Below are 14,090 nucleotides of genomic sequence, written 5' to 3'. Positions count from 1 at the left end.
GGTGGAGGTGGTGGTGGTGGTTGGATGGGCTCTGCGTTGAGCTGCTATGCAAAAGGTCTAGTGTGTACCTATCAGCTGCTCCTCGGGAGAAAGACGAGGCATTCTGCTCCTATACAGATTCAATAGCCCCCGAAGCCCACAGGGTAGTTTTGCTCTGTCCTCTAGGAATGCTATAAGTCAGAACTGACGATGGCAATGGGTTTGCTTTTTTGGTTTGTTTGTTATATTTGATGACAATATAAAACATATCTTGCAGTTTCATCAAATATGTTCGCCAGAAAAATACAAGGAAGGCTCTGGTTTGCTAACACTTAGCAAGAACTTATTCATGATCTCAGGCCCAAAAATGCAAATGATAAACTATGCTTTAAAAACCTTCCCACACTGAAGCTACTGCCCTGGGAGAATCTTTGAGGCTGACATTGACACGGCCCTCTGAAGTCAACTTTGAACAAAGAGCAGTTTAGCTTAAGACGGAAAACGTCTGTCTCCAGCACTGTGCTCTTTTTAGAGACTGGTCTCTTCCACTCCTGGTCCACTGACAGCAGGAACTAGCGAGTTCAATGGGGTGCTTGTGGGGCAGTGAGTCACCTTAGTGGTGGAGAAGGACTTGGAGAAAGACTGTGAGGGTATTAAGAAAGGACCTAAGAATAATACATGCACTGAACTGTGCATACAAACTGTTGGATTATGTGCTTTTGTGTGTATATTGTCACCCAAACCCCAAAACACACATTTAAAATAAACCCAGCCAGGGAGAAAGGACAGTCCTTTTTTTTTTTTTGAGAAAAAACATGATTTTAAAAACTTTAAGTGGACAGATTATGGTGGTATAATATATAATGATGACCTTGAGTTAAATGACATATGGACTTAAACTGCTGGGCCATCTATCCTTTCACCTAAAAATATGGAACTAGGAATTTAAAAATCAGAGTTCTAACTTCAAAATAGCCATAGTCTTCTCTTATCTTCATGAATGTACCCATCTAAGTTTAGCATTCCATAACATTGTACCACTACGAAGGAAAAGCCCACTGCAGACGCTGAACTGCCTGCGAGAATACATACGTCGGCAGTAATGTCGTTGAACTTGGTGATGAAAGCATGTTTGACAATGTCCACGGCGATTTCTGATGCAATCACCATACAGACATCTGGAAATAGCACCCAGAGGTGATCTGGAAAATTTTGGGGAACAAAGACAGCTCATTAAATCTAAATGTGAACGGATTCCACAGTAACACAGAAATAAATCTCCAGAAGGAAAAAAACAATGTTATTTTCTATAAACAATGATAGACCTATCATACAATTAATTAATTGTAATCTTTATCCCAAGAGCCATGCTTTAACAATTACACAAGTGTCTGGGCCTGCATGGCTTCCTGTGGGGAATAGGGATCAGATTGCAGCAGGGTGGGTCCTAATCCTTCCTGAGGGGTGCTTCTGACAGGGAGAGGAGACACGACAGTGTGTGTCACGACACAGTGTGTGTGTCTTTCTCTCTCTCTCTCTCACACACACACACAAACACACACACACACACACACACACACACACACACACACGGGCGCTTTTGGACAAGCTGAGGAATGGCAGGAAATGCTGGGGTTACAGAAACTGAGAAGAGGAAGGATCTTCTCTTGGCGTCAACAGAGGGCACAGGGCCCTGCGAACCCTCAGAACCGTGAGAAACCAGTTGTGCTCCTTAAAGCAGGTCCCTGTAGTCCTTCACCATGGCTGCCCCAGCCCAGCACAGAGCACCACCCCTGCAGAGGAAGGCATTCACACCACCCACACAATGGCCTTCTGAGTATAACTCATTTAAGTCAACATTAAAGAATGTATTACAAGTTAGTTACCTGGATTCCAAGAAAATTGTTCCATGTTTCTTAGACACACTATTAGTAAAAGTACATAATTTGTGAATCGTTCCTTAATATCTGAAAAACAAACATCAGAACATGATAAAATTATTATGCTCTTGTACTATGTACAATAACACTGCACCACCCTCACTGTTCTTTTGAGCAGCCAGTGCCAATCCATCTTGTCGAAACGTCTTCCTCTCATCCGCTGCCCTGCTGTTTTTAGCAAGCATGATGTCCTACTTCAGTTACTGATCTCTCCTGCCAACATGTCCAAGGCATGGGGGAGAAGTCTCATTACCTTTGTCTTTAAGAAGCATTCTTGTCATACTTCTAAGACGACTGACCGTACAAGAAATACTCTGATGTACATTCGGGATGGTGCCACACTGGCAAACAGTGTACTTCTGTTGTCACATGGATTCTAGGATGAGAATTCCAGAGTTCTAATTTTGAAAACTTTTTCAAATCATCAGTCTGTTCACACTGGATCATCAGAAGTTCCCCAGTGACCTCTTCTTCATTTTTTTTCTTCCTCGTCTTCATTTTTATAGGAGAAGAGCAAGGAGTAAAACACAAGACTTGGGCGGGTACGTTAAACAGCCGAGTCCTCGACAATTCCCAGTCTGGTGGATGAGAAAAACACGAACCAGCCAAATGCATCCTTTAGCTGAGAACACTATTACAGTGGCATCTCGTAGAATAAAGGGGGACTCGGGGAGGAGAAACCCTCACAAATTAAGTTTCTTAATGACATTTATCCTCGTTAATTAATCACTCTGAGCCAGAACCTGTTTTTTTTTTTATCATTTTATTGGGGGGCTCTTACAACTCTTAGTGCAATCCATACATCGAATGAATACGGCATACTTGTGCATATGTTGCCATCATTCTTTTCTAGACAATTACTTTATATTGAGCCCTTGGTATCAGCTCCTCTTCCCCCCAACCCTCGTGACCCCAATTATTATTATTTTCATATCCCACACTGACCGCTGTCTCCCTTCCCTCATGGTCTCTGCTGTTCTTCGCCCTGGAGGGGTGTGGGCGATTGGGTGTTGATCATTATGATCGATTTCCCCCTCCCCCACTTTCTCCCTATCCTTCTGGTATTGCTATTCCATTCCTGCTCCTGGATTCCGGGTGTCGTGAGCTTTTATCTCTTATCTATACCTGTGCACATGCTCTGGTCTAGTCCAGAGAGAGAAGCAGCACTGAGGTCATGAAAGTGGGGAGTTAGAAAGCCTCAAGGAATCAGAGGAATATTGTGTTTCATCGGTGCTTTACTGTACAGACTGACTCATCTCTTCTCTGTGACCCCTCTGTGGGGGATGTTCCATTGTTTGCAGATGGGCTTTGGGTCTCTGCTCCAAGCCCCCTCATTCTCAACCATATGATTTTGTTTGTTTGTTAAGGGTCTTCTGATACCTGTTACCTGGTCCGGATGACACCTCATGATTGCACAGGCTGGTGTGCTACTTCCATGTGGGCTTGCTGTTTCTCCACTAGATGGCCGCTTGTTTCATTTCAAGTCTTTAAGACTCCAGGTGCTAGATCTTTTAATAGCCAGGCACCATGCGCTTTCTTTGCCTTATTTGCTTATGCACCCATTTTGTCTTCAGAAATTGTGCTGGGAGGGTGAGCATCTCAGATTGCCAATTTGTTAGAACAAAGTGAAGAATCTAGTTTTAATGAATTCAATAAAAGTCCTTAATTGAATTCCTGCTAAAGGTGAGTTTACACATTCCATGCTGTTACTTTCTTACAGAATCTAGGTTGTCACTGAAAAATAGGACGGAATACATCAACTGATGTCCGGAGTAGGCCTGGCCTACTGTGAGACTACCTAATAGAGGCCTGAAGCTAGGGACCACCACCCATGCAGCAAGCTCTGCCCATGTCAAAACATTTTACCCAGTTCCCTAATAGGAGGGGCTTCAGAAAGCTCGTGGGATAATTCCATTCTCTCTTCATTCCATTTCCCCACGAACACTGTGAGGCCCCTGGAACTAACAGCACTGGAAACCCTGGCCTCACCCACCCGTCCTCAAGATGCTGACCAGGATGGCTCTCGGTCTCACCTCTGTTCCTTTTTCTTACTCCCACCTGTCCCTGTGTGACAAAACAAACACTCACTGGAAGGATGGGCTCTGTCATGTGCACATGGGTCCGAGTCAGGGGGTCACTCTCATGACAGGCTCAGTCCAATGACTGTCCATGTCGCTGCTGCTGCTGGAAAACCAAAGTTTCATTTTCTTTTTCAGTTTTCACTATTATTGCTTCCTATTATCAATATCTTTGTCTTTCAATGATCAAATCACTCAAAACTCACTGCTACTGAGCTAATGTAGACTAATATAGGGCAGAGTAGAACTGTCCCTGTGAGTTTCTGAGATTGTTAACTATTTATGGGTGTAAAAAGCCTCCCCCCGCCCCCTTTCTCCCTTGGAGTGGCTGGTTTTAAACTGCTGAACTTGTGGGTCACAGCCCAATATATAACCACTCTGCCACCAGGTTCCTTTTCACAACAATAAAACGATGAAACAGGCTGCTAATGAAGATTTAAAAAACCAAACCAACTTCCTCAGCTGGCTATAACTATATACTGACCCTGCGATCTGTGGCATCGGAACCTTTGTTCTCTCTAGAGCATTTTAAAATCACATGCTTTTAAATCATCAGTTCTCAACCTGTGGGTTGCGACCCTTTGGGTGTGGGGGGTGTCGAATGACCCTTTCACAGTGGTCGCCTGAGTCATAACAGTAGCAAACTTACAGTTATGAAGTAGCGGTGAAAATAATGTTGGGGAGTCATCACAACATGAGGAACTGTATTAAAGGGTCGCAGCATCCAGAAGGTTGAGAACCACTGCTTTAAATACTCACACACCTTGGCCTCGTAAAGAAAACCCAAAATTTTATTGTTGTACCTTTTTCCCCTATTTAAATGTTTTACATAGCCTTTAAATTTGAGACTCAAATTTGGCTTTGACAATTTGAGCCTTTCTAAAGTATACCCAAATTTAAAGAAAAGTTCTTACCTAATAAAATCTTATCTAGGAGATGAGATTTTGGTTATAGTGAGAACTAACAGAATCTGAGATGGAAAACTTGTTGCCAACACTGGATGAACACAGCCCACATTCACAGAGTCTGGGTTTAAATTGGGAGAGAAAGACATTTTACTTTAACAGAAAACGTGAATTCCAGGCAAAACGGACGGACTCACTCTCACTTAAGACAGTGGCTTTTCGTTTAGTGTTTTACACTCACTTCTCATAGTCAAGACTATTAAGCTCCTTTTTCTGTTTAATCACCACTAAGTTGGTCACACAAAAGGGGCTTGGAAAAATCCCTTAACTTTTAATTCCATTTTCCCACAAACTTTCTGAAGTTGCTGTATACTTTTAACATACTGTTTATTACCACCTTTTAAAGGTGCAATGGTCATTCAAGTCTAATGCCACGGCCCAGGCTACGTGAAGGCGGAGCCAGAGCCGAGGGCTCTGAGTGCGCAGGCCACTCCATCTCCGGGAGATACGCCACACGTGCATGAGGTTTCGTCTCAGTGCAAATCAGGGAGCCTGGTTTTACCTCACTACGCTCCATGTCATGCATCCACAGGCAATGCATCTAGAGAAAATGTATGGCCAGCTACCAAAGTAAAGAGAGACAAGATTATTCTAAAATTTCCTAACTACTCCTCCAATCTTAAGTCAGCAGAAGCACTAAACTTTGCACAACGCATATGGCAGCTCAACTTCCAGGTGAGAATGCTCCAGGAAATACGTAGCTGGATATGAGTGTCCCTGGTGGCTGGCCGTGAAACTGCAGCCGTGAGTGTCAAAGCAGCTGTGCCCTCAGCATCCCGCCGGGACCAGCACCAGGAACAGCAGAGAAACAAATGCAGTGTTTGCAAGACGGCACAGGTTAGTTTACTACTACGCCTTCCTTACCCAGGCATGCGTTTTAAAAGCTATCTGAGGGTAAAGCGATCTTTTACATTCTTCTAAAACTTGTAGCAGTTTACCCAATGCAAAAATCTGCTTTGGGCAAATTGTATTGGTCTAGAATTTCATTCTAACGATAGAAAACACAGGTGCTCTGGTGGCCTAGTGGGTTGCATCGTGGGTTGTTAATCCCAAAGTCAGTGGCTCAAATCTACCAGCTGCTCCATGGGAGAAAGAGGAGGTTTTCTGCTACCTGACAGAGTTACAGCCTTAGAAATCCAAAGGGGCAGTTCTACTCTGTCCTAGAGGAACTAAATAGTGTATAGGTTTCTCAGTGATAAAGGACCCTGTTCCCAGAGGTAAAGCTTGTGCATTCACCCCTCCCCGCCTTCTACTGAAAGGAGGGAGTGAGACAGAACAGACGAGGCTGAGTACATGGGGAGAATCCGGGGTTACCCAGACGGCTGCCTCTGTGTTTTGTTCTCTACCTGTTTCAGACAAAGGTCTGGACCAGCGAGAAACTTCTGAAAAAGTATGGTTAGGTGCCACACAAAGTCACACATCTCCAGAGGGTGGAAAAAAGCTCATAATGAAGCCCAGCAAGCATGTTGATTGTTGTCTAGGTGCAACCTATGTACAGCAAAATGAATACTGCCTGGTCCCGAGCCATCCTCACAACAGTGGTTAGTTTGAGCCCACTGCCACAGCCACTCTGACAATCCGGGTTCTGGAGGATCTTCCTCTTTTCCGTTGACCATGCATGATGTCCTTTTCTAGGGACTGGTCCCTGCTGATGACAAGTCCAAAGTCCATGAGATGAAGTCTTGACATCCTCGCTGCTAAGGAGCATCTGGCTGCACTTCTTCCATGGGAGATCTGTTTTTTCTTCAAATGTATCGCTTCTTCTGTGGTCGCCCATGTTTAAGGCCTAACTTTCACATGCATATCAAGTGACTGAAAATCCCACGCATGGGTCAGGTACCCACGCATGGGTCGGGTACGTTAGTTCTTGAAACAAAATTCTCACCTCTGCTCTGTAACATTTTAGAAGAGGTTCTGTGTTGGCAGGTCTTTCCAATGAAAATCCATTGACACGGCAAGAGAGCAGAATTGGTAGGAACAAAGGCACAGTGACCCACAGGAAGTGTGCCATCAGGGTTTCAGAAGGAATTGCAGAGTGATACTGCCCAGAGCTACAAGTAGAAGCTCATAATACGTACCGCTATTGGACATTTGGAAGAGATTGTTCTTTTCAAACTTCTTGAAAACACTGCCTTTAATTTCAACAAACTGAAAAAGTAAACAAAAACATCATCTTTGTATGAGTTTCGAAAGTGGGCAAGCTGATAGAAAACTTCTTCTAGACAACAAACAACGAGTACTCTTTGTGGGAGTACTGTGGCTATGTAGTGCCTGTTACAATCTGAAATGCACTTTTACATTTACAACAATGGAAAGTCTCATACTTACATTATTAGACATCATGATAGTAAGCAGTGACTTGTTGTGGGAGTTGAAAGCTACATTGAGGGTTGTTGCTTGAACCATTATAAGAATCGCATGTAAAACTAGCAGTATGTGGCGTTAAGGAAAACACCGGTGTCTGTTCTGACAGTCTATTGAATGTAGGACAGCACACATTGCAGGACCTCTATTGGCACAATGGCGAGCATTCGGCCACTAACTGAAAGAGCCCTAGTCGCTTGCTTGGCCGGGGACAGAGGTGATCAACTGTTTCCATGGAGATTTCAGCCTTGGAAACACCCTTGGGATGTGTTACCCTATAGAAGGTCCAAATGTGAGTTGGAATTGATGGGTGCAACAAGCTTGGTATACCACCTTTGAAAGTGAATACTGGAAAAAAAGATGACTATGGTTTCTAAGTGAGGTCTTAAACTAGTCACCCCCATTAGCTAGAGCTGGCATGCGTTTAGAGTAAGTCTATGCCACCCAGACGAGTTTCCTGAGAGTAGAAACGAGTCCTGTGCCCCGTTAGCTAACACAAAGCTGCATACGCTGTTCACTGAATGAGGGGTCGTGAAGATTTTGGCGACTGTGAAAGGTTTCTGAACGAGCAACGGCCGAAAATTAATTAGAATCACGGGTATCAGAGCTGGAGGTGCTCTTGGCAGTGCGTGGCCTGGTTGCCCATTTCTCGGGGATAAGGGGACCAAGAATGGGAGGAGTCTGAGCAGCCCCGATCTACAATTTATGGGAAGGGGCGTCGGGATGGGGGTGGTGTGCTCCCTCTGAGACACCAGCACTCGAGTGGCTTCAGAAAGTGGCCTGCAGACAAGTTTCAAAATAAATGCACCCTCTGCACGGACACAATCACCTTTGACAAAAGAAATAGACTCATAATTGTCATCCTGAAATGAGTCCCCCGCCCCCCGATCTTTCTGAGGAGTGCTGGTGGCGTAGTGGTTACGTGTTGGGCTGCTCACTGCAAGGTCAGCAGTTGGAAACCACCGGCTGCTCCGAGGGAGAAAGACGGGACTTTCTACTCCTGTAGAGTGACAGACAGTCTCAGAAACCCACAGGGCAGTGCCACCCTGTCCCATGGGCACGGTGAGTCTACAAGAACTCGAAGGCAGAGGGGTGGAGGCTTTTTCTTTGGTTCTCTTCAGGGTGTGGCACGTCAGGAGACAGGAACTGCCTGGTCCCCGAGAATTCCCTCCAGCTTCACTGAGGCACCCCATGATCTCTGAGACAGGCTTCCAGTCTCACAGAAGCCTTCTCACTGGGGCCATTCATGTCCTTGGCATTCTTCTAATTTCTCCCAAGTGTCACGCTTTCAAGAAATACTAAGAGGGGAAACATTGATGAAGCGCATTCCTGTGAACTAGCCCTGGTATCAGCACACTGAAGTGGCTGCGTGTCCACGACTGCTCGCTCGCTCTCTCTCTCTGAGAATAAAACATGCACTCTCCAAAGAGGGGCCTTTAAGCCAGGGAGGGGGAAGAACCTATAAAATGCCTACTCATCTAATTTAACTTCTAGACATCAAACTCAAAACAGACTGCTATCGAGTCGATGATGACCCACAGCGACAGGGCAGAACTTCCCCTGTGAGTTTCCAAGACGGCAACTCTTTACAGGAGTAGAAAGCCCCATCTTTCCCCTGCAAAGGCTGGTGGTTTTGAAATGTTGACCTTGCAATTAGCAGCCCCACAAGGAGCCACCTTTCTCTTGGTGACCACAGGCAACAGAAGGAAGTGCTCTGTGGGTTTTGTAGGTGGTCATCGTTACTGAAGTGATGGCCGGTCCTTCCCCAGGGCAAGTGCCAGGGGAGCTGGAACCGCCAGGCCTTCTGTTAGCCGCCGAGGGCTGAGCTGTTGTTACCAAGAGCCTCAGAGAGATACACAACGGGGCTTGGAACCTTCGTGGAGAAACTCCATTATCTCGTTATTCCATGTTCCCGGTTCTTCCTGAAGCTGCCTTGGACATAGGGATTTTCTTACCTCTGGAAATCACTAACCCCAGCTCAATACTGCAGACCAGGGGGGCTGTAAAAGCAGATGCCTACACTTTATCCTGGACGGTGGTGGAGTACCAATGAAAACCAAAAGTTTTCATTGCCGGGTTGGGGAGGGGGGGGAAATAACTAATTTTTTTCTGAGAAGGAGGCAGTAGGCCAAAGACATCTGAGAACCGGGACTGTAGACTGTGCCCCGGTGTTTGGGCTTCCCGGGACCCTGAAAGGATACAGACATAGAGGACGGCCATGAAAAAGTGTGGGATGACCCCGATGTGGGCTCTCTTTCTTTCTTTCGGCTCTGTTGCTGTCCAGTAGAGCGCGTCCAATATATCTTGTCCAAATGATGAAAACAGGCGATCAGCTACCTGCCGAGAAAAAGAGGGCAAAGGTGTTGGTTCACATTTCACTTGCACGTGTGATGAAAAATCAGACCCCCTTAAGGTGCTCCCACCGTCTCCTTCCATAAAGAGTGACAGTCTCAGAAACCCACAGGGGCAGTTCTACCCGCTGTAGTCACTGACTCGGCGGCAGTGAATTTGGTTTGGTTAGGTACTGGTGGGTGGAGAGATGGCGTAAGCCCCTAGCAGGCCCTCGGGGATCATACGCACCTCCAGCATGTTGTAGATGATGTAGAGCTTGATGACAGACTGCCCTCGGATCAGGTGGTACATCATGGAGTAGTCCACATAGTGCATCATGAAGTAGCAGATGACCAGAATGACACCCTTGAAAATGTCACACACCTGGGCCGGCTGGAGCAAGCGCCTGTCCCTGAAATGCACCAGAAGTATACACTGAGCCTCCTTCTCTGTGCGCCCGCAGGTTTCGTCTCGGCACGCAAAGCTAGGAATCCAGGTCAGGGGCTTCTAACATTCTCACACCGGCAGGGAAGTTACCCCAAAGGGCCGTCTGAGGCTTTCAGGCCTGGGGCAGGAAAGAAAGCTGTTAACCCAGGAGAGGTAGCATGGTGCCGTAGTCACCCTTGGGCACAGGGGAGCTGCTGCCGAGCATGGTTATGGGGAAGGAGTTACCGCCTGGGTTTCTAGGGCAGTAACAAGCCCCACAGCCTTGAACCACACCAGAGTATGGCCCGCAGTGCCACATAGGCCCTTTTTACACAATCAGCGTGTTCTACGCACACCGTGTGGCAACTCTACCACCATGTGTTCAGTGACACAGCAGAGCATTCCTGCCTGGTTCAGGGCCCCACCATTTACTCCACACCCCCGGGGAGTAACACCCTGCATGCTGCCTGTGAGATAACAGCAGTAGCGGATCCTACAACTGGAATGCACTTGACACTGTGATAGGCTGGCTGGCTTCCCTCTGCGGGAGGGGTGTGACTTTACACTCCCACAGCGGTGCATGAAGGGCCCTGGTGGCGCCATGGGTTAACTGACGAGCTGCGAACGTCAAGTTGGTGGTTGAACCCCACCTGAGAAAGATGAGGCCATCTGCTGTGGGGCAGATTGACAATCTTAAAAATTCCAAGGGTCGTTAGGAGTGCCTTCTTTTCTAAGGGTCACTCAGAGTGGCTTGGTCTCTGGGGTGCTAGCCCTGGGTAAGCCTTTAATCCCTGTGCAGCAGTACAGAGCTTGATTCACTTGTGGACAATTGTCAATCCTGTTGGTGGAAAATGGCACCCAGCGCAGTCAGAAGATTCAGTTCTCTAATAGGAATGGCATCTGCTGTCATATAGGAGACAGGCATTTTCCCATAAAGTCCCTCCTCTGGTCTTTGCCCTCTGTGGTACGAGCTGAAGTCTACCCCTCACCTCCCACCTCCAATGAATATGAACAGAATCATTCCTTCCTACGGAGTTGACAATGTAAACAGCTAAACCTAAATTGCAAAAGGACAAACATTTTAGCAAGACACAGCAAAAAAGAACTTAGACAGGAAGAGATCTGAGACAGGCCTCAGGTGAGAGATTCCGGCGAGGAGAGGGGAGCTGCTCCGGGTTCACTGCAGGCTGATGCCCAGCACAGAACATCCTGGGGCCCTGATCGGGAGTGAGCTGCTAACTGGTGAGGTCAGCAGTTCAAACCACCCTTCTGTGGCAGCAAGGTAAGGTGGTCTGCTCCTGCACGTAGCTACAGCCTCAGAAACTGTGGGGCAGCAGTCCTCTGTGCCACCTCTGTGGGTGCGACGAGCCAAGACAGAGCTGCAGACATTCCACTCTAGTCCTAGGACCACCACGGCCGGCTCATGTCCTAACTGACCACGGGCGCTCGATCTCTCGTATTGTCCTTCGCCACCTAGGCTCTTTTCTAACCCTGGTCCACACTCACACCAGGGGCTCCTTACTTCCAAAGAGCTTTGACAAGCTCAACCATGTCCATGTCTACCCAACGGCTAGCTGAACATTGCTGTGCTGTGGTCACCGTTGTGTGAGTGGCTGACATAGCTGCCTTTTCCTTTCCCAGAATGCACTCTGTGTGTTCTGTTAGGTCTGGGTCGGGCCGTCTGTTTACAGACAGAACTTGGGCTAATGCTAATGTCCTGAGAGAGGCCTCCTGGGAAGACTGCCCGGGAAAGAGAGCCACTGGGCTGCAGGCAGGAGAAGGCTCAGTGGGGGCCTGCAGGGTCAACGTTGGACAACATGCCTGGAGATGGACTGTCACCTACGCAAACTGTTCCTAGGGACGCAATGCTGGATTCTGGTGAAACGACATCAGGGACAGAGTTTACCAATCCTCCTCACTGGTTCTTGGGCAGCCTCAAACGTTCTCCAGCACCTTTCTTCTCTCTGCCCCCACCCCCCCGGCCCAGGACTGAAAATGTACATGTGTCGAGAGCTGGAGAGTGAACACAATTTTCATCTGAACACACTTTTCACTCCAACCATGCCTGGAGGAGACACCTGGACCCTCTGGAGCCCCTGGCCTGCACCTATCTATCTCCTGGGTGTGGCAGGGACCCCAAGTGAGGGGTATTCACAGGGCATCACCCACCTCCTCCTCAGAGGTCAGCCCAGCTCAGCGAAGGCTGAAGACCACAAAGCACCCGCCCTGGACCTGCAGAGTCAAGCAAGACAGGGCACACTGCATGAATTAAAGAGGGAGATGAGCGCAGACCCAAGCGGGGTCAATCTTAATTAGTTTGCAATGATCACCAAGATGACTTTGATAACTAATTACGGTAGAAAGCTATACTTTAGCTTCCTTACTGGTGTGCATACTGCTAGATTAAGTGATCCCAGTCAACGTGGCCCTACTTGGAAGAACAGGGCAGGGGGTGGGGAGTGGAGTGGGGGTGCGGTTCTATTTCCAGCTGTGTTTCTTTACAAACAGATTCACATCAAAGGGACAAGGCTTCAGGATACCTAGGGTAGAACATTGTGCTGTTTCTACAAATTATAGCTAAGCAATGCTTATATATCCCAAAATGATGTAGTTACACAGATTATTGGCCAAGATGATAATAAATTAACATTTAAACATTCAGTCTAAACATCTCCCATCCAATTTCATGTTGGCTAGGTTGTGAAAACACAAGGCATGTTGTTAAAGCACGCTATGGTTCTGGACCCTTGTACAAGTTCCTTTAGCTTCCACACAGCCTGCCTGTGGCCTTACAGAACGGGGTGGATTGAAGCAGTCAGCCGACAGAGGCAGGCTTCTAACTACCATCCTATACTTTTTCAAAGAGGAACTTCTAAACTTAAGAGAAACCAACAATTTACCACCTGTCATGGACTGAATTGTTCATCCCCACCAAATGTGTGTCAACTTGGCTGGGCCATTAAATAATGATGCCATCATCCCATCTCACACACACACCCTATGTGATCTGATGTGATCAGCCAATCAACTGCATGGGGATGAAGGGTGGGTCACAGCCCTTGTCCAATGTAAGGGGGCTTTCAGGGGTGGGGGTGGCCTGTATCACCTTTTATCTTACAAGAGATAAAAGGGGAAAGGAGAAAACCAAGAAAGAGAGACCTAACAACCAGCAAGAAAGAAGAGCTGGGAGCAAGTCCTTTGTGTTCAGGGTCCCTATGCCGGGAACCTCCTATATACCCAGGGGAGGACTGACGCTAAGGTTCTCGGAGATCTCCAAGAACGCGGGGCCACAGATGCTCCAGGAGACAAGGACCTTCCTGCCAGAGCTCAGAGGGAAAGCCTTCTCCTAGAGCAGCGGTTCTCAACCTGTGGGTCTCGACCCCTTTGTGGGTCAATCGACACTTTCACAGGGGTTGCCTAAGACCATCAGAAAACACATAAATATTTCACAATATATAATTACATATTGTTTTGTGATTAATCACTATGCTTTAATTATATTCAATTTGTAACAACGAAAATACATATTGCATATCAGAGATTTACATTACGATTCATAACAGTAGCAAAATTACAGTTATGAAGTAGCAACGAAAATAATTTTATGGTGGGGGTCACTGTAACATGAACTGTATTAAGGGTCGCAGCATTAGGAAGGTTGCGAACCACTGTCCTAGAGCCCGTGCTCCAGCCTCCAAAGCAGAGGGAATAAATTCGCTTTTGCGTTATTTCTGTTACAGTAACAATAGCTAACAGAGAGACTCCTTTACTCATTTAACATAGTGAATACATTGTTGTTGTTGAGTCCAGGCTGATTCACAGCAACCCTGCAGGGCAGGGTAGAATCGCCTCGAGGGCTTGCCAGGCTGCAAGGTTTACAGGAGCAGCCAGCCAGCCGCAGCTTTCTCCCGGGCAGAGCAAGAGCAGCAGCTGGGGTCCAGCAGCTGACCTTCGGGCTACAGATGAGTGCTCAGCCATTAAGCCACTGGGCCTCCTTTCACACCCCC

General features: G+C 47.1%; 1 protein-coding gene across 1 annotated transcript in view; it reads right to left on the bottom strand.

Annotated features, from left to right (window-relative positions):
- The window catches only part of TAPT1 (transmembrane anterior posterior transformation 1), a 67,169-nt gene that overhangs the window by 8,985 nt on the left and 44,094 nt on the right, over positions 1-14,090 (bottom strand). Inside the window, exons 4-9 of the mRNA XM_004707763.3 lie at positions 9,907-10,069; positions 9,528-9,663; positions 7,291-7,388; positions 7,041-7,110; positions 1,866-1,946; positions 1,072-1,181 (exon numbers count right to left, since the gene is read on the bottom strand). Coding sequence (XP_004707820.2) covers positions 1,072-1,181; positions 1,866-1,946; positions 7,041-7,110; positions 7,291-7,388; positions 9,528-9,663; positions 9,907-10,069 — 658 coding nt within the window. The remainder of the gene's footprint in view (positions 1-1,071; positions 1,182-1,865; positions 1,947-7,040; positions 7,111-7,290; positions 7,389-9,527; positions 9,664-9,906; positions 10,070-14,090) is intronic.

Source organism: Echinops telfairi, unplaced genomic scaffold, assembly GCF_000313985.2.
Source record: "Echinops telfairi isolate 266 unplaced genomic scaffold, ASM31398v2 ScPeMD7_7468;HRSCAF=8506_1, whole genome shotgun sequence".
Taxonomy (NCBI): Eukaryota; Metazoa; Chordata; class Mammalia; order Afrosoricida; family Tenrecidae; genus Echinops; species Echinops telfairi.
This window is presented reverse-complemented; position numbering and strand designations above follow the sequence as displayed.